General features: G+C 50.4%; 1 protein-coding gene across 3 annotated transcripts in view; it reads right to left on the bottom strand.

Moving 5' to 3' along the window:
* SHANK3 (SH3 and multiple ankyrin repeat domains 3) overlaps positions 1-27,498 on the bottom strand; it is a 69,324-nt gene that overhangs the window by 9,979 nt on the left and 31,847 nt on the right. For 2 of the 3 annotated variants that reach the window (XM_036760034.1, XM_036760036.1), the window contains exons 18-21: positions 20,234-20,323; positions 18,876-19,006; positions 17,898-17,982; positions 9,871-12,133 (exon numbers count right to left, since the gene is read on the bottom strand). In XM_036760034.1, the coding sequence (XP_036615929.1) occupies positions 9,871-12,133; positions 17,898-17,982; positions 18,876-19,006; positions 20,234-20,323 (2,569 nt within the window). The remainder of the gene's footprint in view (positions 1-9,870; positions 12,134-17,897; positions 17,983-18,875; positions 19,007-20,233; positions 20,324-27,498) is intronic. The other variant, XM_036760035.1, reaches the window with a different exon arrangement.

The following is a 27,498-nucleotide window of genomic DNA, read 5'->3' on the forward strand; positions in this document are numbered from 1 at the left end:
ACGAAGGAATCAGAGATGTTTTACCTGAAGAAAGGAATGAAGAGAGGATATGATAGCTATACTCAAATATTTGAAGGGCTGTCATGTGCAAGATAGATTAGTTTTGTTCTGTTTGGTCCCAGAGGAAAGAACCAGGAACAATGAAAGGAAGTTGCAAAGAGTCCAATTAAGTCTTGACGTCAAGAAAAGCATCCTAACAATGAGAGCTGTCCCCAGATGGAATGGGCCCAGGGGAGGCAGCAGATCCCCCTCTTCTGAGATCTTCAGATAAAGGCTAGAGGGCATCTGGGTGTGTCACAAAGGGGATTCTTTTTCTGTTTGGGATTGGATGAGACGGTTGTTGGGGTCCCTTCCAACTGTCAAAATGTGTGATGCTTAATTTTCTGAAATCTTCAAGCACAGTTAAGATATCCAAGGCACCAGAGAGGAAAGTTTTGGAGCCCAAATATGGAAGAATTCTCAGTTTGCCCAAATGATCATTTCTGCCTTTAAAAGGCAGAGGAACCAATGAAGGGAACTTTTGTTCTGACTCTGATTCTCATGAACAAAGAGGAATTAGTTGCTGGGGTGGATACGATTGTAATCTTAGGGAGAAGTGGACATTTCCTCTTAGAATTTGTTCTGGTGAAGAAGAATGCTAGGTATAGTCTGACATGCTCAGTACATTTGGGGAGAGCAAATTCCAGAGGATTTAAAGGAAAAGCAGGATCCTGTGGCCTAGAATTCTGCAGAGGAAGTCAACCCAGTTGGGATAGAGTACTTTCAAGAACAAAATTATGAAGGCACAAAGGGGAATAATTCTGGTGAACAGGGAAAGTAAGGGTTGTGTGAAGAGCCTGATGTGCGTACAATGGGAACTCACCAGGAAACTTGGAATAAAAATTCCAATTTAAAAATAAAGGAAAAAGACAGGGAACTACCTAATTGTGAAGTCCAAAAACCACTCCCCAGTGGCAGTCAAAGGGCAAGAAAAAACAGGTTTCCAAAAAAAGCAAGCTATTAACAACCTTTTGAAAGATTGCTCCAAATAAGGTAGATATAAATCAAAACAATTCAGAGGTTTCACCTCAAACCCAGTAAACTGGCAAAGAAGTTGTCCATCTTGGCACGGATGTAGAAAGACAGCCACTCTACTGCACTGTTTGTGGAGGTATGAATTGGTTCAACCTTTCAGGGTAGCACTTTGAAATTATGAATCGAAAATGACTGACTCGTCCATTCACTTTGACCCTGAAATCCTAATGATAAGCACTTACCCAAGAAAATCAAGATAAAAAGAAAGGCCCCCATAAAGAACAAAATATTTATAGCAGCCCTTTCTGAAGTTACAAAGAACTGGAAACCATGTAAATGCCCCCTGACTGGAGAAAGTCTAAACAAGGTGTGATACAGGAATGTCACAGAGTATAGTTATGCTCAAAGAAATTAGGAGTGTGATGAATACCAAGAATCATGAGAAGGTATACGTGGATGGATACATAGTGAAGTAAGAAGAACCAGAAAAGCAAACAACATAATGACCACAGCATTGTAAATGTTGTCGAGAACAATGCTGGAACAACAAAAACAAAACAGTTGACACTGAATGTTTTGAAGTTAAGCAAGCCTGGCCCCAAAGAAGAGATATGGTAAGTCTCTCCTTTCACTGCAGAGGCAGGGGGCTTTGGGTGAGGAACACTGCTCATAACATCAAGTTTTTTTCTATGAGTCTTTTTCTATTTAGTCTTGATGAACTGGGGTTTTCCTTCTCTTTTTATTCTTGGGTTACATGAGATGTTCTGTCTCTGGGAAAGAGCTGGGGTACTAGCGCACTGAGAAATGAAGGTGCTATGAAACCAAAAGATATCCATCACAATTTATTTTAAAGAATAAAAGATGTTGTGTTGGCAACCAAAAATGGGCTCCTTAGCACTTAGTCAACAAGTGCCCTTGACTAGTTTGGCTTTTTCCCCTGAACTGAATGCTGTTTGTATGTTGGACTGGAGTAAGCTTGTTGGCCCCTTCACCTTGCTTCCCTTGCTTAAGCTGATGGAAAGAACCTGTGCTTTCCTGGTCAACCCCTTCACCTTGCTTAAGCAGATTGAAAGAACCTGTGCTTTCCCCGGCGTACCGTACACCCCTGCAGAAGCCGGATGGTTAAAAGCAGCTCCCGTTGAAGCCAGAGGCTGCTATAGCTACAGCCACAGCCACAGCCCGCACAGCCACAGCCGAAGCAGGAGCTGCCAGTGGCAGAGCTGACCTACGGGAGGAAGCTGAACAAGGACTTCAGGCCAGTGGGTAATCTTTTTACCATAGAGGGGGAAGCATGATTTTGCTTTACGCAATCATGCTTCTCTGTAGCCTCCTGGTTACTCTTTCAAGGCGTACTTATTGGGCCTGGAAGCTTTTGATCAATATATCAAAATGGGGTTGCTGGTTCATGGGTTGGTTACTGTGGAGCCTAAATATATGTTTTGATTCTTCTGCCTTCTACTTTGAGAGTTTCTTATATCCGGCGGTTCCGAACCTTTCAGACATGTTTATGATCCTCTTTGACATTATAAACTCTGCCCTCCTAATACAGATGTGCAGAAGATGGAATCAAGACTAGGTAATAAAATAGTCCTGTATGACCAGTTTCAAGTGTGGTAAGCCCTGGCATTGATGTGCCAGTATGGGTCTGACATTCCAAAGGCTATGCAGAATAGGAGAGGACCAAAATACTGAAGGAGGACAAATGTCACAGTTTTCAAAAAAGGAAAGAGAATGTAGATTGTGAACGATGTGCCAGTGAGCATGAAGTCCATTCCTGGCAAAATTCTCCAATGGCTAGAAAAGGTAGTTGGTGAACATTTAGCAAAAAAAGGAGTGATTTACCAAGATCCAGCCTGGACTTCTCATTGGCTGTAGACAAAGCTAGCTAGATGGGCACATTCAAAGGGGTGCTGTGGATCCAGGACACTTGGACTTGGTGAACTTTTGGCTAAGTGTCCCATGCTATATGTCCCTTTGGGGAAAAGGATAATAATACTACTTTTCAAAGTTAACAAAGCTGTACATTCAAGCCTTACAGATCTAATCTTGCAAAGCTGGCAACACAAACAATTCACAGATAAGGACATTGAGGCTTTGGGTGACTTGATCCTTTTGCTGGGCACATAGTCCCAGGAGGTGAGACAGAGAGAAAAATCCCATGTTCATAAAATGTTAATCATAGCACTTTTGTGGCAGAAAGAAAAACTAAAAGCAAAGTGCATGCCCATCAACTAATTGAGAAATGGCTAAAAAAACCCCATGGCATTTGAATGTAATAAAATATTATTGTGCCTTAAAGAATAATAGAAGTGATTAATTCAAGGAAAGATAGATTTATATAAACTGATGCAGTGTACAGTAAACAGAACTGGGAAAACCATGTATACAATGACAATACAATTTAAAGAAAGAATATAACCAAAAGAAATCTTAATGCTGTAATTATGATACCCAAGCTAGGCTCTGGGAGAAGACACGAGGAAATGTGCCTTCTTTTGTTTCGGACATGGGGTCTATGGATATGAAGTGTCACACATGTTGTTAGTCTTGGGGCTCTGTCAGGTGATTTTGTCGAACTGCTTTATTTAATTGTTTTCCTTTGTTACGCTGAAAGCCTCCCTGGGCTTGGGGATAGTGAGGAGAGGAAGGGATATAACTGGAAAAAAAGAATTCATTTTGAAAAGAAAAGGCAGTGTGTTCTGGGGGCCAGTGGGCCATTGGCATCACAACTTGGTAACCTACAGTGGGAACCCCAAACCATGAGGACATCAAAACAGATGAGAGGTGTGCAGACCTGGCAGACACCCCAAGCCATCAAAGGCTCCTGAGCACAGAAGACCTCACTCCATGGCCAGCTCCAGGAGGAAGCCCCAGGACTTTAACAGGACAGGATGCTAAAGAATGAGAAGAATGGGTCAGCAGACAAGCTCAAAGACAAAAACCTAAATGACAGTTGAGGGAGGCAGGGCTAGTGGCCGGCACCTCATGACAGACTATGTTCAAGCTAGAGAGTGGATGAGTTGGCATTCAGGCTCCTGGAGAGGAGAGCCAGTGCATTACATCATTGAAAAGGGGAGGAGCAAGAGACAGAGTTCTCCCAAACCCAAGTCAAGGACAGGGGCACATGGGCAGGTCTGAGAGTTTTTTAAAAGAAGAAAAAACAAAACCAAACCTTTGTCTCACACAGCTGGGGAAGAGACAGCCAATCTTCCCAGAGACATCAGTGCTGAGCCCTTGTGCCAAACATGTCAAAGAGTGAAGGGCAAAGAGATGAAGGGATGGGAGGGCCCTGCCCAGCTCCCCTTGAGCAAAGGACTCTTCCCGGGGGGAGACGAGGGCACAACAGGGAAAGGAAGGATATGCAGATTTGCAGATGGTTCATGTGACCCGGAGAGCAGAAACATGTAAAACATGTGAACCCAATCTCCTTCTTCCTTACCTTTCCTCCTTTAGTTCTCTGCCTGCTTTTCCAGCATCCCTTCATATTCTCACTGCTCAGGAAGAGACAGCCAACCTCCCTGGGCACGCAAGCAGTGCACCCTCAAACTCTCCACATTCCAACCAAACTGGCCAACTCACTGGCCAGCTGGCTCCTTTCCATGTGCCAGCCAGGTTTCCTGATTCTGGGCCTTAGCTTCCACTCTTTCCTGGTCCCATCTTCTTGTTGAATGTCTACCGATCCTGTGAAGTCTAACCCCAGGGTTAGGATCTTCCTAGCAGTCTCCCCTGATCTGCACATCAAGTAGTCTTTCCTACTTGGGCCATCCACTAGCACTTGCCCAGCCCTCCTAAATGTCCCTATTTTACAATCACAGGAGTGATCTGTGTTTGTGCCTTACCCCCTCCCACTAGACTGTGAGCCCCCTGGGGGCTTACATGAACCAACCCCCCTCCCCAGCCCCAGGATAGTGTGCTGTGCATAATATAGGCTTAATAAACCTCTGTGGAGAAGGACTGAAGAGAAAAATAAAGCGTTGCCTGCACATGCAAGGTCTCAAAAGACGGAGTCTTCAGGGGAGGGGGAAGAGCCTGGGCACCCAGAAGCCAGAAATAAGGATGGGAGACCACTCCATGGAGCCCAGCTGGAGGACTCCCCAGGACAGGGTGGGGTCCAAACATGAGAGGGCACAGGAAGGTCACTGGAAGGTAGGGAAGAGGCCCAGGCTCCAATGAAGCTGAGAAATGCTGAAAGAGCAGCCTGGCAGGTGGTAGGAATGGCCACACCCAGAGCCCAGACTGACCTGATGAGACTGGCAGGGCAGTCCAGTGCTGAATGTCCATAGGCCAGAGGGTTTAGCAAAGGGGAATGAGCTATGGCCAAAGGATGGGCTCCATTTTGGAGGATGGGGGTCTGACAGGGCAGGAGAGAGGTCAAAACAAGACTCTGGCAGATGAGCCCAGGTGGCAGCCTGGTACCTGATGATTGTCTTCCCAGGTACTTCCCCTCACTTTTCTCAACTATAGGGTTCAAACCTTTCCCCTCCACCAACATGAGGCCTGGGCCTGTGCATTCCCAGGGCCTCAGCCCACACATTGCTTGTAGCCTGATAGCTTAAGCCAGATGGGAAGGAGCCTAGGGAAGAGGTATCTGGGAAAGGAGCAGGAGTGGCCTGGGGAGGTGGGGATGGGGTCTGGCAGCAGAAGAGGTTTCAACAGTGCTAGGCATAGAAGATGCCTCCTGGCAGCTTGTTGGCAGTGATTATGGTCGACAGCCTAATCTAAGGCAAAGTTTCCCCAGAACCAGATAGAATCTCCCAAAATCTTAGGTTCCAGGGGAACTGAGCTCAAAGGTGCCACTTACATTCTCTCTAGTGTGTTGATGAAAGGTTACGGGCTCAAGCTATCTCTGAATTCCCATACACAGCCAACTGCCTTCTCCTACCACAGTACCTGGTTCCCAACCCAGCCCTCCCTTTCCTTAGGCTCTCATCCCAAGTCACCAGCACAAACCCATAATGGCCTTTTTTCTAAGGGCCATGGTATGGCATCCTCCATCCCATCTGACCCAGAGCAGTAGAGACTCGAGACCAAGCTTGGCAGCAGCCCAGGATGGATGGACAAAGGTGAGCAGAGAGGACTGGCCAGGTGGAATGGATGGAAACAACAAAAGGCTAGCTAGGAACTGAAGAGGGGACAGACAAAAGGATGGATGGAAGGATATTAGGGACAGATAGGCAAGGAACAAACGATGGACAGACACCCAAGGGACAGAGAGAAAACCCTCTTACTGCTTCTAAAAACTAAACACATGTCGTGTTGTGTTTAAAATATCATATCTTGTCAAAATGTAATGAAGGGATTTGGGGACACAGTAGTCCTCTCCTCTGAACACTTGAGAGATCCTGAAGATCTATGCAGGGCAGGGAACCTGAACCAAGATAGACAACTCCTTCTCTGATTCAGGTCATCCCTGCTCTACAGATGAGCCAAGAGCCTGCGGCATCTGTCAGGTGTATTTGAGAAAACAATCTTAAGTGCCAGGCCCCCGGGATAGGGGAAGCTGCTTTTGAACTTCAGAGGGACAGGACTAGATGTGCACAGCCTCTAGGGAGGGTTGGGGTCCAGCAGTTAAGGCCCTGTATCTTGGACCTGGCTTGAAGGGGTTTGGGACTGAGTTTCACCAAAGGAGCAATCTTCAGACAAGCCAACCAACACATGGGTGGGAATTCCAGGACTAGCAGCTGGGAAAAGCCCAGGTTTGGGGTGAAAGTAGAGAAATAGTGATGAGGATGCAAGCAGGTCTGACTTGGCTCTTCACTGTTGGCAAGCTTGGTTAATCCTAAGTACTTGGGGTTTCCCCCTAGGCAGGTACATCTGTAATGCACACCTGAGCCTGATGCTTATTTCTAAGCATAAAGGTGAATAGCTGTTAGGGCTGAGAAGTGAAGCAAGGGGAAGGCTGGTCTATAATTCTTCATTTGCTCTCTCCTTCACCTTATAAAAATGTAGTGACTCTAGTAATTAATTAGTTACAATAGACATGTTTGGGAGTCAAGCCCAAGGGATTTGTGACAAAGTACACAGTAGAGTCTGCCTGAGCACAGGATAGAGTTAGTGTTGGTGGAGTGATTGTGTGAAAGCAACATAGACAAGCTTGTGAAGAGATGAGAGATCAGAGCTGGAGAGAGAGAGAGAGAGAGAGAGAGACAGACAGAGAGAGAGAGAGAGAGAGAGAGAGAGAGAGAGAGAGAGAGAGAGAAGGAGAGGAGGGGAGGGGAGAGAGAGAGAGAGAGAAGGCAGAAGAGAGAGAAGAGACAGGGAGAGAGTGAAAGTTCTAGGAGGTGGGGAGATGGCAGTCTTGTATAGGCTATAAGCAAATTTGTTGTAGAATTGCTTATGCCTCAGTTTGCAGACATCAATAAAATGTCTGCATGGTACCAAATGGCCTTTTCCATTCCCATCTCTTATGCCAACTCCAGACTTGGAAGCTGATTCCAGAGGTCACTGTGAGTGAACAAGTCTTGAGTCATGGATATGAAAGGAAGTGGGCACCAGAGATGGGCTGAGGCAGGCAGCTCCTGAGATCACAGCCAGGAAGGATGATCCACCAGCTCAAAGGGCTGTGAAGAGACTGGGAAGTTTGGGAGTCCTCATTTTGCATCCAGAGCAGTTCAAAGTTTGGTGCCCAGAAGAACCACTGGCATCACCAGCTGTGCCAGGACCCCATGCAGGTGCTAACCCTCTGGGGTTGCCAGGGCCAGAGGCTGCCTGAAGCCTTGGTTCCTCTGGGTTCAAGGTCCTGAACATTCACCCAATAAAGGAAGACACAATGAGATCCTCTGAAGCCTTGGATCCTCATCTCCTCGGCCAAAGGGAAGAGCAAAGTCCTCAGGGAGGGCTAGAGACTAATTCTCCCCTATGCCATTCCCTCTTTAGGCTTCATATTATAAAATACTATTATTACTAATTTGTCTGAAGTCCTTATCAGTCTTTCTTTAACCATCAATCCCCAAATAATGTCTTGCATTGGAATCTTTTACATCATTCCTATCCAAGGCATAACCAGCTTCTCAAGGGAGAGACCTGACCAGCCCAGGAAGGAATCCTCCAAAATTAATTAGGGTTATGACCAGCCAAGAGAAAGGAAAGTACATATTTAATGAATTCGATTAATGGAAGTTTGTTTCACCTTTGACCAGGCTGAAGAAAGACTCCTGGGAAGGAGTGGTCAAAGGGATTCCGAGGTTTTAGGGAAATGATTCCTTGAGACGCAGTCAAAAGTGGGGACAGCTGCCATTTGATGGATCAAAACTGTTGCCTAGACTTTGCCCCTCTGTTTGATCTTGATAATGGAATGTCTTTGTTCTTGAACACTATAAATTGTAACTCAAGCATAGCTTGGGTGGAAAAGAGGCTTAGAATAATTTGATTAATAAATTTATCTTTGGCAGATGTGTGCCTAAAACTTAGGGTCACAGAGTTTTTCTTCCCCACGAAGAACAGAGTTGGAGTCTCCGGGGACAGGGCCCCCTCACCACCATCCAGGGTGGGCGGGGGGGGCAGTCTGGGGAGCAACAGGATGGGATCAGGGAAGGGGGAGGCTGAAGGACTCTGAAGTTGAGCTGTGTGAAGGACATGAGGACAGGCCTCTGACGTCAAGGTGAGGGCAGACCTATCTTAGGGACCGAAGACCCAAGTCATAGGTGCTGACAATGCCCATTTCTATTTCTGGTGACACCCCACCCCACCCCAGACTTCTTCCAGACCTTTTACAGAATCAAATAATCAGACAGTTCAAAGGGACCTACTCATCTACTCCAACCTTCTTCTCCACCCAAGCCCCAAGCCTGACAAGTGACCCTCCAGCCACTGCTAAAGGAACTCCAGTGACAGACAGCTAACTCCTACCAAGACAGCCCATTATGCTTTGGAACAGCCCTTACTGTGAGTGGAAGGCTGCCTCCCTGCAGCCCACAGATGAACCTCGGGTCCCATTTCTAACAGGTTTTCCATTTAGCAAAGCATTTTGTTCACAACGACTCTGTAAGCTAGGTAGTGTGAGCACCAGGATGCCCATGTTATAGATAATGGAACTGACGCTCAGAGAGGAAAAAGTGAGTTTGTGCCCAGGTCTTCCCTGACTCCAAACCCAGCCTTTACACTGCACCCCACAGACACTCAACCAGTGCTCTTGATTCTGCCCTTTGGGGCCAAGCCAACCCAGTCTAATTCCAGATGGGCCACCTGCTGAGCCATTTTGAAGGGCTCCCACAGTTCTGATAGTAACATTATCCCCAGCGCAGCAGAACCACTCAGAAAGCTAGAAGTGTATTACCAAAGTCTGTGGAGGAAGAGGATTGATGGGAGCTACTTCCCTAGGCAGGCTTGCCGTCTTGGGTAAAATCGGAAAAGCATACAAGAGACATGGGGTGTGGGCCTGAAGTAAGCCAACGTCTCCAAGCAGGATCCCTAGGCTGTGACCTCCAGGGCTGCCTGAGCACTCAGTGTTGCGGACTGCAAGGGAAGACCAGCCGATGGCAAGGAACCAGAGTCACCCCATGTGAGAGGGCCATTAGGGGGCCTGGGGAAGCCGGGGAGACATCTTGGGACTGCTACACAGTATGGAGCAGCTCACTTGAGAGTGAGAGGGTGGTCAGAAGGGAACCAAGGATCCTATCCATTCTGTCTACCTGGAGCTCCAAGGCTCAGGGGCAGGCTTGTGATTTCTCCTCATCAGGCTAGGGCCGGGAAAGCCCTTTCTCTTTTGTACTAGCTGGACAGAGGATGGACCAAAGGAGGACAGAGGAATGGACACAGAGGCATGGTTGAGAGGGAGGGTAGAGGGTAGATAGCATCCACATGCCCTGGACATGCCCACCTCCCTCTCTCCACCCGCCCCAGCCCCAGCCCACTCACCTTGCTGCCACAGCCGGCGACTTCTTGAGGGGGTCAAGCAGGCCTCCGAGGCCTCCCACAGGCTCCTCCCCTAGGGAACGGGTGTCTTTGTTGAGCTGCTGCAGGCGGGAGCTTAGCTCGGTGATCACAGTCGGTTTGTCGTCTTCGGGGCCTGGGAGCCCCCGGCTCTCCACCGGGTCCCCCCACAGCTTAGACCTTCTCTGGAAGAGGTAGCGAGGGCGGGCAGGCCCAGCTCCGGAGGCCAGCCCGGCGGAGGCGGCGGCAATGAGCTCGCTGTCCGAGGACTGCTTGAGCAGAGGGTCCCTGAAGGTCACGGGCCCCTTCCCGAGCGGGGACTTGAGTTTCGGTTTCGGAGGCACAGGCGGCTTCTCGAGTACAAAAGTATGTCCGTCAGCGAAGGAGGTGTGCGTGTCCGTGGGCTCGCCGCTCTCAGAGCTCAATGTCGACATGCTGGACACGGTGGAGATGGTGCTTGTGGTCTCCAGGTGAGGGTCGCTGGAGCTGCGCGTGTCCACCTCCTCCACACCAGAATCCGCGGCTGACTCCGGGGCAGGGGGCGCGTCACTGCTGGGCTTCCCTGAGGCTGGGCTGGGCGAGGCCATGGGGGAAGGGGCCGGCCCGGGGCCCGGGGGGGGCGTGGTCACCAGGAGGCCGTTGGCAAATTCGTCTGGGGGTGGCACCAGCCCGATTCTGGCCAGCTCTTCCCTCGTCTCCTCGTCACTGGATGACAGCTGGGCTGGGGGCAGGGCCACAGCGAACACCATGTCTGGCTCTTCCTCGGAGCTGCCCTGTCCCGGCACCGTCTCGGCGGCAGGGGGGCTGCTAGGGGGCTGGGCCCGGGGGCTGGGCAGGGCCCCAGGTGCGGCCACAGTGGCAGCGGCCGGAGCGGGGGCCTGGCTCAGCTCGGGGGTGTCTGGTGTACTCTCCTCTGCCTCCAGCTCCCCAGGGCCCTGCCCATTGCCCGTGGCGTGGACCACGATGAGGCCAGCGGGACGCTGTAGTGATGTATCCAGAACGCTGAGGATCATGGACTTCTTATCCTCTGGGGTCTTCCTCTCCTCCCGTGGGGACTTCTCAACCTCTCGGCGGGCAGGGAGGGGGCCCCATGCGGGGCCCCGGGGGGAAAAGGCTGGGGTGGGGGAAGCCAGGCTGCTGCGCTCCGGCTCTCTGCTCTGGATGTCCACAAAGAGAGGGGCTGGCCGATCCGTGTCTGGGCTGTGAACGGGGGTTGGGGATCTTGAGGGCACCTGGGAAGCCAGGGCCCGCTCTCGGGCGGCCAAGGCGAGGGCTAGGGGCGAGCTGGGGTCCAGGGGCTTGCCGGTGAGGGGGTGGATGAAGGTGGAGCCCACAGGGGAGGGGCTAGGGCTGCTGACCAATGGCTTGAGAGCGGAGACTGGCGAGGGTAAGAGCAGGTCCCGGCCGCTGCCCAGAAGGCGCTCGTCGATGGATCGCGAGGGCTGCAGGGATGGCATCTCTGCACTGGGAGGGCTGCCCTCGATGGCCCCCACGGAAAGGAAGACAGTGGAGCGGCGCCTCTCATCCAGCCGACGGTCTCGTTCCTTGCCAGGGCCGGCACCAGTAAATGGGAGGCCAGGTGGTTCCCCGGGGGGGTAGTCGAGTCCCCCGAGCCGGTGCCCTCGGCGAGTGGGCGAGGGCTCCCGAGGAAAACTGCTGCCGCTGCCCCCCACAGCCAAAGCAGCCCGGTCCTGTGCTTCCTCCACCTGCAGCTGCTTCACCAGGGGACTCTTCCTGCGCTGGGGTTTGGATGGGGCAAACAGACTGGCACTGAAGGCGCCCAGGTTGGCGTAAGGGCTGTCTTGACTGCCAGGTACTCGTGCCTTCCGCCTCAGTCGCTCAGGGGGCGTGGCTGCAGGAGGAGGCCGGGTGCTTTCGGCCACAGCTGGTTCGTGGGGTGAGTCCTGCAAGATGATCATGGACCGAGCCCGCTTCTGGCGCTCAGGGTAAGGGAGAGGCCCATGAGCGCCTAGGCCAGGGGCATAGAGCCCAGGGGGTCCCGCCCCTCCCAGCCGGGCCTCCAGCCCCGGTTTGAAGCTGGATCTCACGGTGTCGTAGGCACGGCCTGGCGGGGGTGGCGGTGAAAAGGAGGGAGGTGGTCCTGTGTCGAAGTAGTAAGGGGAGGGTGGGGGGGGAGGGGCGGTCTGGGGTGGGGGCGGGATCCCATGGCCCTCACGGACAGCATCCTGCATAGACGAGCTCCTCGGGAACTTCCCCTCCAGGAGAGAGGCCAGCTTCTCATCTTCCCCTACGGAGGGACCGGCAGTCAGGCCCGGGGACCAGGGGTGAGGCCTGGGGAGGGAGAGGGCGTGGGGACGTGGGGGAGCAGTGGAGACTTGGAAGGACCTGGGAGATGTGATTGGGCGAAGCTATGCGGGGGAGGAATGAGAGACCGCTACAGCCGGGTAGGTTCCCTACTCTCTGCACCAGGTCCCACTGCTCAGAGGACAGCCCTGCCAGCTGTCCTCAGAGCCTACGGTCAAAGACCCCCTTGGGACAATTCAATGGATAGCTGACAGGAACCGGCACTCCTCAAGTCACGCCTCCGAGTCAACCTAAACAGGTCTCTGATAGTGTGCCCCAGGGCTCTACTTTCAGCCCCATTTTATTTAGCATTTTTATCAATGACTGGGCTGGAGGCATAGATGGCAAGCTTATTGAATAGGCAGATGACACAAAGCTGAGAAGAAGAACTTAACACATCGGGTTACACAATCAGGAGCCAAAAATATCTCTGCAGGCAAGAACGTAGGGCCAAGTCAAACAAGATGAGATTGAGCCGGATAAATGGAAAATCAGAACAGTAAGATTCATGGCAAAGCAAAAGCAAAATGTAAATTCTCCCACTTCCGAACAATTAAAGCTAAGCCTGAGTAGGAGGGGCTGGGCATGCCCTCACTAGAGGCCATCCAGTGGAGGCTGAGTGAGCATTCCACAAGATTCTGTCTAAAGGGTCCCTGCTCAAGGCTAAGGGGGCCTTGGGGACCTGGGAAGCCTCTTCTGCCTGAGAGTCTTCAGATGAGCAAGAGGTGCCTTTCGGCCTTCTCTACCTAGAAGTCATAAGGCTCTGGACAGAAAGAAAAATGGCTCAAAGGGGAGCTCAGGCCTCCAGGGAAGAGGCCTGAGAAAGCAACTGAGTTCAGGTGGGGGCCAGAAGAGCCACATCGCTAAGGTAACCAGTGCAGCTGAGCCAGAGAGGCGGATGATCTAAGCCAGGAAGACACAGACTTCTTAGAGGAAGCGTGTATCAAGCTGTCGCAAACATGGAGAGGCATCACGCAGCCCTGAGAGAACATGGCAGAGGAGGCGGCACTGGCAAACCCCAGAGGGATGACTGGGGCCATGGAGAAGGGGGAAGGATAAGAGATTGGGGGGAGAGAAACAGAGGGAGCAAGGCAAGCACCTAGGCAAGAGAGGGAAGGTAGGGAAGCGGGCCTCATGGAGGAGACCCGGCGTGCTGGGATACAGCTGTTTGTTAGGCGGGAACAGCCACTGCTGTCTCAGACTGGGGGTGGGAGGAGACAAGGAGCACCTTAAGAGTCACAAAGCACCCCTGTCACACCAAAAGAAATCTTACATTCATTTTTCAGATGAGGAAACTGAGGTCCATGGAAGTCACAGGATCCCAGATATAGAGCTCTAAGGGACCTCGGCATCCATTTTACAGATGGGGAACTGTTATAACTTGCCCAGGGTCACAAAAATGAAAGTGCAGAAGATGCTGCCTGTTAATTACCAAGAAGTGTGTGACTTGGCTGGAAGAATTCAATGAGCTTTAACAACCATCCTCCAGCCAGGTGTCTCCCCTGCGTGTGTTGAGTTCATAAAACATTCCTTGAAAGAGAGAGCTTTCTGTCTACTAACATCCAAGTCCAACATGAACCAAGGAACTAGCTATCTGCCTGCCCGAGGCGTTTGCCATGACAATGGAGGCCATTCCGGGCAAGTCCCGATGGAAGAGGGCTTTCCTAGAAATGGTGGAGTCTCCAGACACCCTTGTTTGTGGGTGGCAATGTCTCAATGGAGTCAAGGGGAGAAAGGCAGCGGGGCCTCCTAGATGAAACCCACAACCACTCAAAAGAACGCGACCTGATCATTCACACAGGAAGTCAAGTGGATGAAGAATGCCGCTGGTTCAGACTATAACTTGCAGTTGGGTGGACCAGTTGTTCCACCATGGACAAGTGACAAGGCTCTCTGAGCCTCTTTTTTGTTTGTTTGTTTGTTTTTTGGCAGGGCAATTGGGGTTAAGTGACTTGCCCAAGGTCACACAGCTAGAACACATGTCAAGTGTCTGAGGCTGGATTTGAACTCAGGTCCTCCTGACTCCAGGGCCAGTGCTCTACTCACTTCACCACCTAGCTGCCCTTGAGCCTCTTTTTCTACATGCACAAAATGCGGATAATGAAGCCAGAGCATCTTCTGCACAAGGTTGTTGTCAGGCTTCTGGGTGACACATAGGTAAAGTGCATTGCTGTGTAAATGCCAGCTACAAATCACTGTTCTGATGGTCAGAGTTATCTTGGATTCAAGGTTATCTCATGCAGGTGATACAGCTAAACAAGGAGCAGAGGGGGCCTGAATTGAATGGGAGGAAGAGAGGAGACTGGACTGACTGTGTGTGGGAAGCTGTGCCTTGTGCTCAGCAACCCTAACCTTTCTGAAATAAAAACACATTTTCATCACCAGTATCCTTCCTATGATGCTTAACAGTGGTGCATCATGATACACCACACTCACCCAAAAATCAAAACTTCAGGCAATGAATGACCTGAAAGGAACTGAAGAGACAGAGGGTGGGATAATGCCAGGAGCACAGAGTAATTGAGAGAGGCTTCCAGGAGATGGCTGAGTGGGGGGAAAGGGGAGCCAGTCACATTAAGGGACTGAAGGAAAACAGGTGGATAGCTGACATCCTACCCTGAAGACAGCAGGAGGAAGGCCCCCCAGCCAACATTAAGGAGCCCCTCTACAAAGAATGAATGGGAGAATGTGGACAAGAGTCATACAGAAAGAGAAGGTGTGGTTGAACTTGGGGGGCACAAAATTAGAGGGGGATTGCCCTCACCCAGATCGACTGACATGTCAAAGAGGTTTGTGTACAGGCCATATCACCCTATCAGACTGCAAGCTCCCTGGAGGCAGGGGCTTTCACATTTCTGTATTCTCCCCTCCTACCCTCACCAGCACCAGCACAGGGCTCTGCATTCAATAGGTGTCTAATAAACATTTGTGGGCTTGAGCTGAATTGAATCAAAGAAAAGGAAGGGCCAGATAATGCCTTGGAATAGGTGCAACATATCCAGAAAGTCAGAAGAGCCAATCAAGGATACCTGGAGGATAAGGAGAAAGAGGGACACGAGGTTGGGTAACAGCAGCTGTCACTGGCTCAGTCCTGAAAGCCCTCTGACAGGATGGCCTGGGGCTAGCCAGCAATGGATATCCTTTCTGTTGTCCTTTTTTGTCACATGGGGACAAGGAGGAAATAAAAGAAGGGACATCACTGCTGCTCAAAGCAGACAGGACAAGGATAACAATCAGTGGACAGAAGGATGAACTACTCAATTTTATTTGGGTCTGTTTGCTCTCCCAAGGAGAACAATCTTCACTCTTGAAAGTACAGAACAGGAATGTGAAATTCAAGGTAACTTAGGGGCCAGTAAAAGGCATCAGGCTTCCCTTAATGAACTCAAATCACCTTGACCAGATGAAGAACACACCAGAGGGATGAATGGCCGAGCAGATGGGCTTGTTAAGTTACTGTAATCTTTGAAAATTGTAGCAATGAGAAGAGCTACAAGACTGGAGAAGGGCAAAGGTTAGTCTGATTTCCAAGAAAGTTATTAAATATTAGTAAGAGGGCAGGCGTTGAGCACTTACAAAGAGAAACAGTGACTACCAAGGGCCAACATGAGTTTAAGAATAGGTCATGTCCAACTAGCCTTGTCTAAGCATAACATCCTGAGATTTCAGTGATGCATTGGACTGAGGCTCAAGCTTCCTTCCTGGACAAGAGAGAGTGGGATGGATTCAAAACTGACTGAATGACCCAATGAAATGAGTGGAAGGGAGATCTCTGGGAGAAGCCCTGAGGGTTCTGCTCTCTTGGGTTCAGCATTGTTATCAAACCCTGGATGAAGGCGTAGATGATAGGCTCAGCAACCTCACCTTTGCTAGGAGGAATAGCTGATATGCTGGATGACAGATAGCAGGATTTCCCCAGATCTTGTCAGATTAGAATGATGGGTTAAATCTATTAAGACGATTAGGAAAAGGATAAAGGCTAAGTCGGTAGCTAAAAACAAATCAACTGCAAAAATACAAATGGGGGAGCTTGTTTGCAGAAATCTCGGTTTTGGTGGACATGCTCAATGGGACAGATGTGAGCCCAGACATATGAGCCAAAAAAAAAGCTACCACCATCTTAATCTCCCCTGAGAAAGAGACAAAGGCAGGAGGGAAGTGGTGGGGTTGAGGAGAGTAGGGGGAAGGAGAGACAGAGAGACTGAGACGGAAAGACAGACACAGAGAGAGGAGAGAAAAGGGAAAGAGAGAGACACAGACTGAGACAGAAAGACAGAGACAGAGAGATAGAGACAGAGAAACCAAGACAGAAATACAGAGAAAGGCAGTAAAAGAGATAGAGAGAGGGAGGGAAGAGAGAAGAGGGAAAGAGAGATAGATAGACAGAGACAGAAAGACAGAGAGAGAAATGGAGGCAGACAGAAACAGAGAGAGGGAGAGAGGAGAGAAGAGAGAAGGACAGACAGAAAGAGACAGTGACAAGCAGAGACAGACAGAGAGGAGAGAAGAGAGAGGGACAGACAGAAAGAGACAGTGACAAGCAGAGACAGACAGAGAGGAGAGAAGAGGGAGGGAAAAATAGAGACAGAGATAGAGATAGAGTTGGAAAGACAAAGACAGGGAGAGGAGAAAAGAAGGAAAGACAGACACATAGAAAGATTGAGACAGACAGAAAGAGAGAAACAAAGTGAGAGAGGAGAAAAAAGGGAGGGAAAGACAGATAGGCAGACAGAGAGTGTGTCCATTACTAGGGAGTTGACATCGTCCTCTGCCTGCTCAGACCACACCTGAGAGAGAGAGAGGAGAGAAGAGGGGGGAAAAGACAGGTAGACAGAGAGTGTGTCCATTACTAGGGACCTGATGTTGTCCTCTGCCTGCTCAGACCACACCTGAGCACCACTTTTAGGAAGGATATTAACAAATGAGCACATTCAACAGAAGGTGCCCGGGATGATGAAGGCCTTCAATTCTTCGGGTAGGGACATTGAGCCTGGAGCAGAGAAGACCCTAAGCATCATTTGACAGCTGCTTCAAGTAGGTGATGGGCTTTCAGAACCTCAGACCTCCTGACTTAATGGCAAAAGACAGAACCAAATACAGTGCAGAGGCAGATTTAGAAGAAGGGACGGCCTAACCATTAGGGCTATTCAAACACCGATGATCCCCTTGAAGGCAACACAGATCCAGTTAAGGAAGTGAGGTCCTCATCACAGGACGTGTTCTCAGAGGCTGACAACTACCTGACAGGGATGCTATCAAACCAATTTCTCCACCAGGAGGGGAACTGGATGAAGTGGCTTCCAAGGCCTTCACCAGCTACACACAGACCAGCAGAGGTCATTAGTAACAGTCGGCAGGGGGAGGAATATAGCAGGAATGTTGGGAAAGGAAGAACTGACAATGGACACCTTCCAACCCCCCAAATTCAGGGTAAGGCGGCATCGGAGATGGGGCCCCTTGGCTCTCCATATCCCTCTTTCCCGTTCCTGTGAGTGCCGCATGTCCTGCCCTGACCTGCACATCCCTACTGTCTCTAGCCCATGTTCTAAGGGTTCTCCTGTTGCTGGAGGTCCCCTCACCCTTCTGATAACTGGTTTCCCTTATCCCCAGGCCCTCATAATTCTCATGATCACACCATCAACCGTATTCCTCCATATCCACGAATACCCCCACTCCAACCCCATCCCCTAGAATCCATCATGGCGTACCTACAGACTTGGTGCGTGGGATGCCCTTTCGAAGGGATCCAGGAAGCTTCTCAGAGCCAGGGAGGCCCTGGCGTTCAAACAAAGACTGTGAAGAGGAAAGAAAATATGGATGGCAGGAGCTAAGCTCCAGAGGCTGATGATCCCCCACACCCTCACACTGATCCCCTGATCCTCTCAAACACCCCCAAGTCACTCCTCACTGATACCCTTACCAATCTATCGACATCCCCAGATACTTCTATACTACCCCCCAGCCACAATTCCTGTGCCTACCTCAATGACCCTGTTATGTCCTTCACCACATTCACACCAATCTCCTATGATCCTGGTCAACAAGTGATATGATCATACCCTCATTGATCCTGCTATGACATCTCAAATTGCCCCTCCTGTGAACCCCATGACCTTGAGCCCAACTCACACTGATTCCTGTGACCCTTATGACTCTTCTCTCCCTGGCCTTTGTGGCTCCATTCACAGTAACTTTGATAATCCCACTCCCTGTGGGCCCACCAACACTGACCCTCATAGCTGGTTCCTGTGGCACCCCTCCCAGTGAGCCACTCACACAGATTCCTAGGCCTATGGCTCATATCCTCCCCCCATTCCCAATGGATCCCACTGCTCATACTGACCCCCGAGTTCTTGTTCTGATGAGCCCATGTGACCCCACTCAGTGAATCCCAGGGTACAACTGATAAGGACCCCTGTGACCCCATGCCCAGTGGTTCACATTCCTCTATTCTTTATGGTCCCTGTGGCTCTTCTCTCAGTGACCGTCATGACTATATTCACACTGAACTCCATGCCCCCACTTCCATGGGCCCACTCCTCCTGAGTCCTACCTATGTCCTACTGGCAATGATGCCCATGGCTCCACTTGCAGTATCACCCATGCTTCCTGCCTCAGTGGCCCCGCTGCCAGAAGGTCCCCCCCATCCCATTCCCACTCCCACAAGCTTCCATAGCTCCACTCACACTGATCTCTGCGGGAGTGATGCGCCGACTTGTGGGCCGCTGCTTGACAGTGGCTGCCCGGGAGTCAGCATCAGCAATGTCCGGTCTCAGTGTGGGCTCTGCAGCTGCCGCCAGGATCTCATCCAGCTTCTCTGCATAATCCAAAGGAAGCAGAGATGAGTGGCCCATGGCTTCTTCTCTTTGATCTCACCCTTTCCCCAGCTAGGGGGAGGAGCAATGCTAGGTAGACACCAAAACTAGATAGAGGTGTAGGCAAGGTGGACAGTTTCCCAGGATGCAGCACACAAGGGAGCCAGCCAGGAACATCTGCCTGGTCATAATTCCACTTTGCCACAAAACATCTCTTTTACTTTAAGTTGCTCCCATTAGAGGAGAATCTCAAAGCATCCCAGGGCAATGGCAGGTAGAGGGGGGAGAATTTTCAAGCTTTTCCGTGGACGCATGAATGCCTTATCCAGCTTGTTGGACACCCCACCAGGAGGCTTCTCCTTGGCATTGGCATCACTTCCTGCATTCCCCTCCCCTCTACTACCACCAACCATCATCTATATATCCAACTCCCCAAATCAGCCTCCTCCCCCATCCCATCCTCAGTTTTTCCAGGAGCCTAGGCCCTGGGGTCAGTTAACACCAGAAATACTGAACACCGGTAGGAAAGTGACTGACCATCTCTAGCAGCCTCTCCTTTGCCCTACCCTCCCAGGTCTGCTGGAGACCCTGAGTAGTAGCCTGGGGAGAGCTGTTCCCACATATCAGAGCTTCTCCCAAATCCTCCTGACTCCCATCAGGGGCCCTTTAGGGAGCCCTCCTCCCAGGAATTTCTCTAAACCCTCATGACCTCAGGGGTACCCCATCTTGAACCCTCCATTCCATCAACCAATTGAACAAACAAGCATTCTATTAAGGGCATGCTCTGTACCAGGCACTCCCTTGTAGGAACATGTGCATCCCATTGGTCCAACTGCAAGATCTCCCCTCCCCAATGTGGTCCTGGGCACCCTGGGGTGGGGAGTGGCCCAGCTCTCCTCCCTCCTACCCCACCAAGGGCAACAGGGTCCATAGAGCAGGAACCCCAGGGAGCATCACTCCCTAGAGAAGTTGGGACACAGAAAGGGAATCCCCCCTCAGGGAAAAGCTCCCAGCCTCAGGGTCCCCACCAGGGACAAGGTCCAAGACTGGTTGTAATGAAACCACTTTGTAGTAGGGGTACAGGCCCTGGAAGAGTCCTGGCAGCTAGCTAAAGACCCTGAAGTCTAAAGGAGGCACAGCCAAAGAAGGAAGCAGCTTTGTTAGGCAACAAGCCAGCAGCTTCCCAGCAGGTAGCAGCTTGGAGGGGGGAAATGAGAGAGGAAAATTACCTCGGGCAGACTGGGGGTAAGCTGGCGTGGGGGCTTTGGTGCTCTCGGCTGCAAGGCGCCCCAGGAAGGCGTGGCTTTCTCTTTTCTCTTCTGCCTCATGTGGAGAAAGGAAGAGGAGCTCTGAGAGCGGGGAGGTTGGAAAGGCAACCTAAGGCCATCCCTGTGATGAGCAGGAAGCAGTCACAGAAAGGACTCTCTCCTCAAAGAAGTAAAAGATGCAGGCAGCTGAGGGAAGCAGGCTGGAGGGGGTTGGTGCTGAGCCAAGGTAAGCAGGCTGAGTTACAAAGAAGCATCCTAACCAGGGCAGCTACAGGAGAATACCTTAGAACAGTTCAGCAGTGGTGAGAAAGGTACCAACTTGTACCTCAGGCTCCACTGCCTTTTAAATCTGGCCTCAAAGAATTATTGGCAGGAGAGGTCAATACTATTTAAAGTCACATTTTTAATTCTAAAAAAAGATTTATTTTTAATAACACAAACTAAATAGTGGAAGTTATTAAATTAATGAAACCAGTGAGTGGGCTGGAGCAGAAAGCCACCATCTGGAACCCATCTCCCGGCTTCTACTATCACCTCCAGGTGGCCAACACTCAAGTCTGCACATCCTGCCATGTGTCTTCACAAGGGGAAGGGGAAGGTCACAGCTCCTACTTCACCTACATTTCCAGCTACCTGTTGGACATCTACACCTTAAGGTCCCACTATTGCCTCAAACTCAACATACTCCAAACTGAATTTCTCCTTCTCAGCAAGCTAGCCTCTTCTGACTTCCCAGCTTCTATTGATAGGCCTGGCTATCATTTATTCATATAAGCATTTTAATTCTGTCTTAGGCGAAAGGCACTGGTGTTGATGCTGAAGATACAAAGACAAAATGATCATTAGCCCTTGCCCTATGGGCTTTGACTATGCCCCCAACCCCTTCTTCAGTCCACAAGGACCACCCAAAGCTGGACAAAGTCCAGATTCCTCTGTTAGACATTCAAGGCTCTTCACAATCCAGCACCAGTTTGTCTGAGGCCCCTATCCCCCCCAGCTCCCTAACTCACACCCTCCACTCTGGCCAAACTGGATCCACCCTGATGCCTCCAGCTGATCTACTCACTCCCACCTCTGAAAGCTGGATCATGTGAAAATATTGCTTTGTCTCCAAGACCTACTGGTGGAAGAGGAAGCATTAGTAGAGGTGGATATGTCTTAGGAATGTCACCAAAGGTATGTGCTTCCTGGCGCCAGGAGTCAGAAATTACCCTTTCAGTCCCCAGTCCTACTAAGTCTAGAATGAATGTCACAGAGAGTATTCTGGGTGTAGTCACAAGACCTCGGTTCAAATCCCACTTGCTATCTGTGTGACGATGAACAAGTCACTTAGGGCCCCAGTTTCATCAACTGAAAAGTGAGGGAATCAGACTTGACAGTCTCTAAAATCTATTCTAGCTTTAAATATTTAGAGGGCACCCAATACAGCTCACTGACCATAAGGGATGAGGTCAAAGGTAAATGGAACTGCTCATGTGACCTGACTGCAGACCAAAGTATGTTAGAAATGCCCAACAATGTGGGGTTGCCTTGGGATCCTTGTTACTAAATTCTTCAAGCAGGGCCCAGGTAATACAACCTGTGGGACTTTGGGCATGTCTCTTCACTGTGCCAGACTCAGTTTCCTCAACTGCGAAATGAGTGAGGACCTGTAGATCGAGGTTCCTATTCAGGTAAGGGTGGGTACACTGGCCTTAGCATTAACCCTGGAGTCAGGAAGTCCTGGATTTGAATTCTGCCTTAGACCTTCTTACTAGTTAGAAAAGTTCCTTATTCTCTCTGGGCCTTACTGTAAAGTGAAGGGGGTTGGATTTGAGGACCTCTGGGGTTCCTTCCAGCTCCAAGTTAGGATTCTCTGATTCCTCCAAGGTCCCTTACTCTAAGCCTATGATTCCGACCCTCACCATCACAGCCCAAGGAGAGCAGTGAGGACGCCAATCCTTATCCCCTCTCCCAGAGAGAAGGCCAGCCACAAGAAGCCTAGACAAGAAGAAAAGAGAGGCAAATCCAGGGGGCCAGCAGTGAGCTTTCTGACTGCTGGCATGGCTTTCCTAGGTGTCTTTTATGTCTGTCCACAGATGGTGCTCAGAAAACCCAGACTTCCTCTACACACCTTCTCTGGGGAAACCTGAGTCCCATCAGCAGGATGTGGGAGGCGTGAGGATGCCCGGCTGCTGGAGGGGAAGGTGGCCTCCAGGAGAATGGGCAACATGGGGGTCCATGAGAGATAGGGGCAGAGGCCCACCAAGGGCTGCGCATTCTGTTCCACCACTTGACTGACCTGAACCCTGCCCATCCTCTAGGCAGCCCACACTGACATCCCTCTCACTCCTCTGTGCTCCCAACAGCCCATCCCCTCCCCCAGAGTCCTAGTCCTTGGTCCAGCCTATATTCCAACCTGTCCTGTTACCAAGTTGTTCCTCCATGGGCCTTGGCTCCCTAATGAAGCCTTGTGCTGCTGGACAGGACCCAGAGCTCACGTATCTGCCTTTGTATCCCCCTCAGTGCCTCAGACAGAGCGCTCTGCACAAAGCAGGTACCAATAAGGAGGAAGCAAATGAATGGCAGTGAATGGATGAAACAGCCTTGAGCAGTAGCCTGTGGAGGGGCTGAGGTCGTGCCCCCCTCCCACCACCTGGTGGCTGTTCATCCAGGCTGCAGGGATGGAATCACCAGACTCCCCTGTGGCAGCTGGAGCTATGGAACAGAAGCACAAAATTACAGCAATACACACACAGGGAGGGAGGCTGAGGCCCAGGAGGCTTGCTCCTTGGGGGAAGGAGGGGCCTGGGATTCAGCTGCTCTGAACACACCCCAGGCTCAGGGCCCAGAGCCAGGGGCCTCAGAGACTTTGCAGAAAAGATTATGGACATTGGGTCAGGAACCTCTGGTGAAGAAAGAAAAGGAGACAGGCACCACAGGGCATAGCATAGTCTGATGCTAACCAGATCTTCAGATGGGGAAGGATAATGTCAACTAGAGGGTTGTCATGGAGTTTGACACCCATCCCTGGGAAAATGTTAGAAGCATTAGAGCATTAGAGGGACAGATCCCAAGCAATGAGAAAGGGAAGCAGTGATCGTCTAGAGGTAGAGTGGGGTCATCTGCAAGCCGACTGGTTATGCCTCACTAACAGTGGACAGTGGCACATAATCCAGGAAGCAGTGTAAATAGAGCTGCCTGCATTTCGGCAAAGCATCTGACAGAGCCTCTCACAATGGCCATGTGAACAAGATGAAAAATGCAGGCTGAACGATCATATGATCAGGTGGGTTCTGAACCCATGGGACAGCCAAATCCCAAGAGCAGTAATTAATGACTAGTTGTCAGGCAAGTTCCAGTGAAGTGTTCTTAACTGTCTGCTATTCCAAATGCTTCTCAGTGGCTCACATGAAGGTATTGGTGGCATGCTTCTCCAACTTAAAAATGGCAGCGCAAAGTAGAATGAAGAGTTCCCATTCCCAATTAACATGGGTATTACCACATGGGTATGAATGATAAGACAGAAGCAACAAGGTGAAATGTAGCTGAGATAAATGCAAAGACCTACACTTTGGTCCCAAAATTCAATTTCACAAATACAAAATGGAGATGTGACTAGACAAAAGTCCATAGTGTAATGGAGGCAGCTGGGTGACTCAGTGTCTAGAGCCTAGAGTCAGGAAGACCTGAGTTCCAAAATGGCCCCAGACACTTACTGACTGTGTGACCCTGGGCAAATCACTTAACCCAGCTTGCCTCAGTTTCCTCACCTGTAAAATGAGCTGGAGAAGGAAGTGGCAAACCACTCCAGTGTCTCTGCCAAGGAAACCTTCTAGACAGTATGGATCATGGGGTCACAAAGAGTCGGACATGACTGAACAACAACTAAAGGACGGAGAACTCACTGTCATCAGTGCAACATGACAGCCAAGCAAATTAACAAATCCAAAAGCTGACTTGACCTTAAGTCTCATCAACAACAACCAGAATAGAAGTCTCATTGGTCCCGGAGGTTCTGATCGGGCCAGTCTGGAGGAGCACTATGCTCAGTTCTAAGGGCTGAATCATTTCTAAAGGAGTTTGGCAACCAGGAGCCCATCCAGTAGAGGTCATCAAAAAGGTAGAAGCACTAGAGACCATTCTATGGGTAGAAGGAACTAGAGGCATTTAGCCTAGAGAAGAAATAACCAAGTAGAGAAGTGACAGCTGTTTCCAAATGTTTAAAGGGCCATCATGTGTTTGTGAGATTAGCCATGTTCTGCTTGGCCCGAAAACGAAGAGCCAAGGAACAGGAGGATGAAGAGCAGATTTGGGCTCAACATAAGTAAAGCTGTCCAATCATAGCTCATGGTTTTATCTTGTAGGTAGAGAGCCCCCTGTCATGAAAAGTATTCAAGCAGAGCCTAGAGGGCCCCTCCACATCTCTGGTCTTCCAGAAGCTGTCCTCTCTAACTCACTATACAGTACAAAGACCATCGGTCTAGAATTCTGTTTGGGTCTCAGTTCTGTAATAAGCTAACTGTGTTGCCTCAGACAAGTTCCTTCTCCTCTCTGGACCTCAGTTTCCTCATGTGTACAATGAGGGGGCTGATGGAGTTTCAACTTCCTTTCAGCATTCAAAGACTGCCTCCTTTGTTTCTATCAGGCAGATAAGGACCTCATGAGGGTCGAAGTACTCAACAGTCTTTCCTACCATCCTTCCTCAATCTCTCTGGTTGTAGTATAAGCCTTTGTCATTGGGCTGTGGGAGAGGCTTTGGATTAACCCTCAGAAGGACTGAAGACAGTCATCTCCTCTCCCCAGGGGAGGGCAGAATAAAAGGACCACTGTGGGGAAGGGGGTGGGGATGTCTAGACCCCAGTCTAAAGCTGCTTCCAAAAGAAAAAAGAAAAAGTCCTAGTTTTCCATAGAGGGAATTGGGGAGGAGAGGTGTGGATCCCAGGTGCGGGGAGCAGGAGGGAAACAGTGTGGGGATGATGCGAGGATAGGGGAAAGATGGGAGTGGGAATCTGGATGGGGACAGCTGCAAGCCCTGGAGGGCCATGGGTTCCTTACAAGCAGGTGACTCACCCCCTTTCCTCCTCCGAATTGAGGCTTGGAATCAAGAAACAGTACAGGGGGTGAGAGGCAATCTTCCTCCCTCAGTCCCTTGGGACCCCAGCCCGCTATTCCCCATCCTTAAGGTTCTCCCCAATTCCCCATTCTCTTCTTCTTATACTCCCACCCCAGACCCTCAGACCCCTCTTGTCCCCCTTCTTTTAGCCCTCATTCCCCCTCCTCTAACACTCCATCCCCCGGTATTTCTTCCCCTATCCTTTAGCAACCCATCCTCCTCCTTCTATAGCACCCATGCCCTTCTTTTAGCAGCCATCCCCCCTCCTCTAGTACCCCATCTTACACCTTTGGCACCTCACCCCCTTTTGTAGCACCCAACCCCCCCTCTTTTAGCACTCTATCCTTCAATTGCCCATCCCAGTCTGTGGGCAGAGGCTCAGGAAGTGCCCTAGGTGAGGAGGGGCATGAGTAAACCACTCCAGGAGTAAACAATGAAGAGATGCACACCCACACATACTCACACACACAAACACACCCATATGCACACACTAGAAAGAAAAGGCTGAGCCCCCACTCCACAACTACATAGGTTTATAAGAAGCAAGTTTGGAAGGTAAAACTTTGGGCTGGTTAATGAATCATCTTTAGAATTCTGCACAAAGTAAGTTTACACAAAGACAAGCGGAAGTGTGGTGGCTGAGGAAAAAGACAGTTCCAGAGAGCCTCAAAGGTATGAGGACATGTCTAAGAGCTCTAGCCTCTTGCACTTCTATGCCAGAAGCACCAGAGAACCAGGACCCTTAGACTGCCCCTGGAAAAGAGTGAACAGAGACAGAAAGCCTGGGGGCAAATGGGGGTGGGGCAAAAGGAGGCAGGTTCCATCACTTTCCCCAGGACCAGCCAGCACAGCAGGCCCAGGTCTGAGAAAAGACGGGGATGAGGCAAGAGCCAGGCCCAGAACCAAGCCCCGGGTTTTTCTAAGGTCAGAGCATAACAAAGAGGACAGCAAAGGTTCCCTGTTCAAGTCCAACGTGAAAGCCCTTGGTGCCATGTTTAGAATTCAGAAATGAATCAAGGTGTCCTCATTAGAAAGTCACCTATTTAGGGCTGAGCATCTCCTCCTCCTCTGTATCCCCAAACCACCACATGCTTTAGGGCTCGGAACTTGGAGATCCCCATTTTACAAAGGAGAAAATGGATTCTCAGAGAAGTTAATGGCTTGCCCAAGGTCACACAGGTGGTAAGAGGCAGAGTCAGAATGGAATTTGGTTCTGCCTCTTCTCTTGCCTCAGAGGGTGGGGTGCCCTCCTGTCCAAGGCCAAATGCTCTCCTGGTGCCCTCCATCCATTGCCCCCCACTTTTCTTTGTCCTTTCTTTATCCCTGATCTCACCACATCTTCAGGCTCCCATCTGTCACAAGCCTTCACATACTCATGCCATCCCTCATTCTCTCCTATCTAGACCCCTTGCCCTGACCTGCTCACTGCCAGCTCTCTCCTTGGCCCTGCGCAGTTTGGCTTCTGGTCCCAACACTGTTCAATCTGCTTCACTCTAAAGTCCCCAGGAGTCCAAGCATCAGGCCAAGGGGTCTTAGTTCAGGCTTCATCCTTGACCTCACTTCAACCTCTGGCACCACCAACCAGCCCCTCCTGGTTGCCCACTAATCCTAACACACTTCTCCGTGAACTACTGGCCTGGCCCGGCCCATTGAAACCCTTTCTTTCCTGAAAACTTCCCACCCAAGTAAAGAATGGTGCCTCACATGGCTGGAATGCCATAAGGTTTGCCAAGTACTCTCCTCAAGGCACCTCAAGGGTAAATGGGACACTAGAAAGGCAATGACTCCTCCAGGATGGCACTGTGAGCATCTGAGGCAGCATTCAAACCCAGGCTTCCCAATGCCAAGTCCAGTGCTCCATCCATTGCCCCATGTCACACACATAGGCACACAGCACACACAGAGACATCCACCTTCAAACACACTTGGGTCCACACAAGGACACAGGCACACACAGCGACACACACACTACACAAGCAAATGCAGACAGTCACATAGCAAGAGCTGGCAGGTGGTCCACACTCAGCATCACTCCAGCACCAAGGGAGAGGCTGACCTTGCACAAGAAGATGCTCCCTCTTCCTGGCCTTATTTCTACTATTGAGGTCTTCCCGTTCCTTCAAGGTGCACG

This window comes from Trichosurus vulpecula, chromosome 5, assembly GCF_011100635.1.
Source record: "Trichosurus vulpecula isolate mTriVul1 chromosome 5, mTriVul1.pri, whole genome shotgun sequence".
Classification (NCBI taxonomy): Eukaryota; Metazoa; Chordata; class Mammalia; order Diprotodontia; family Phalangeridae; genus Trichosurus; species Trichosurus vulpecula.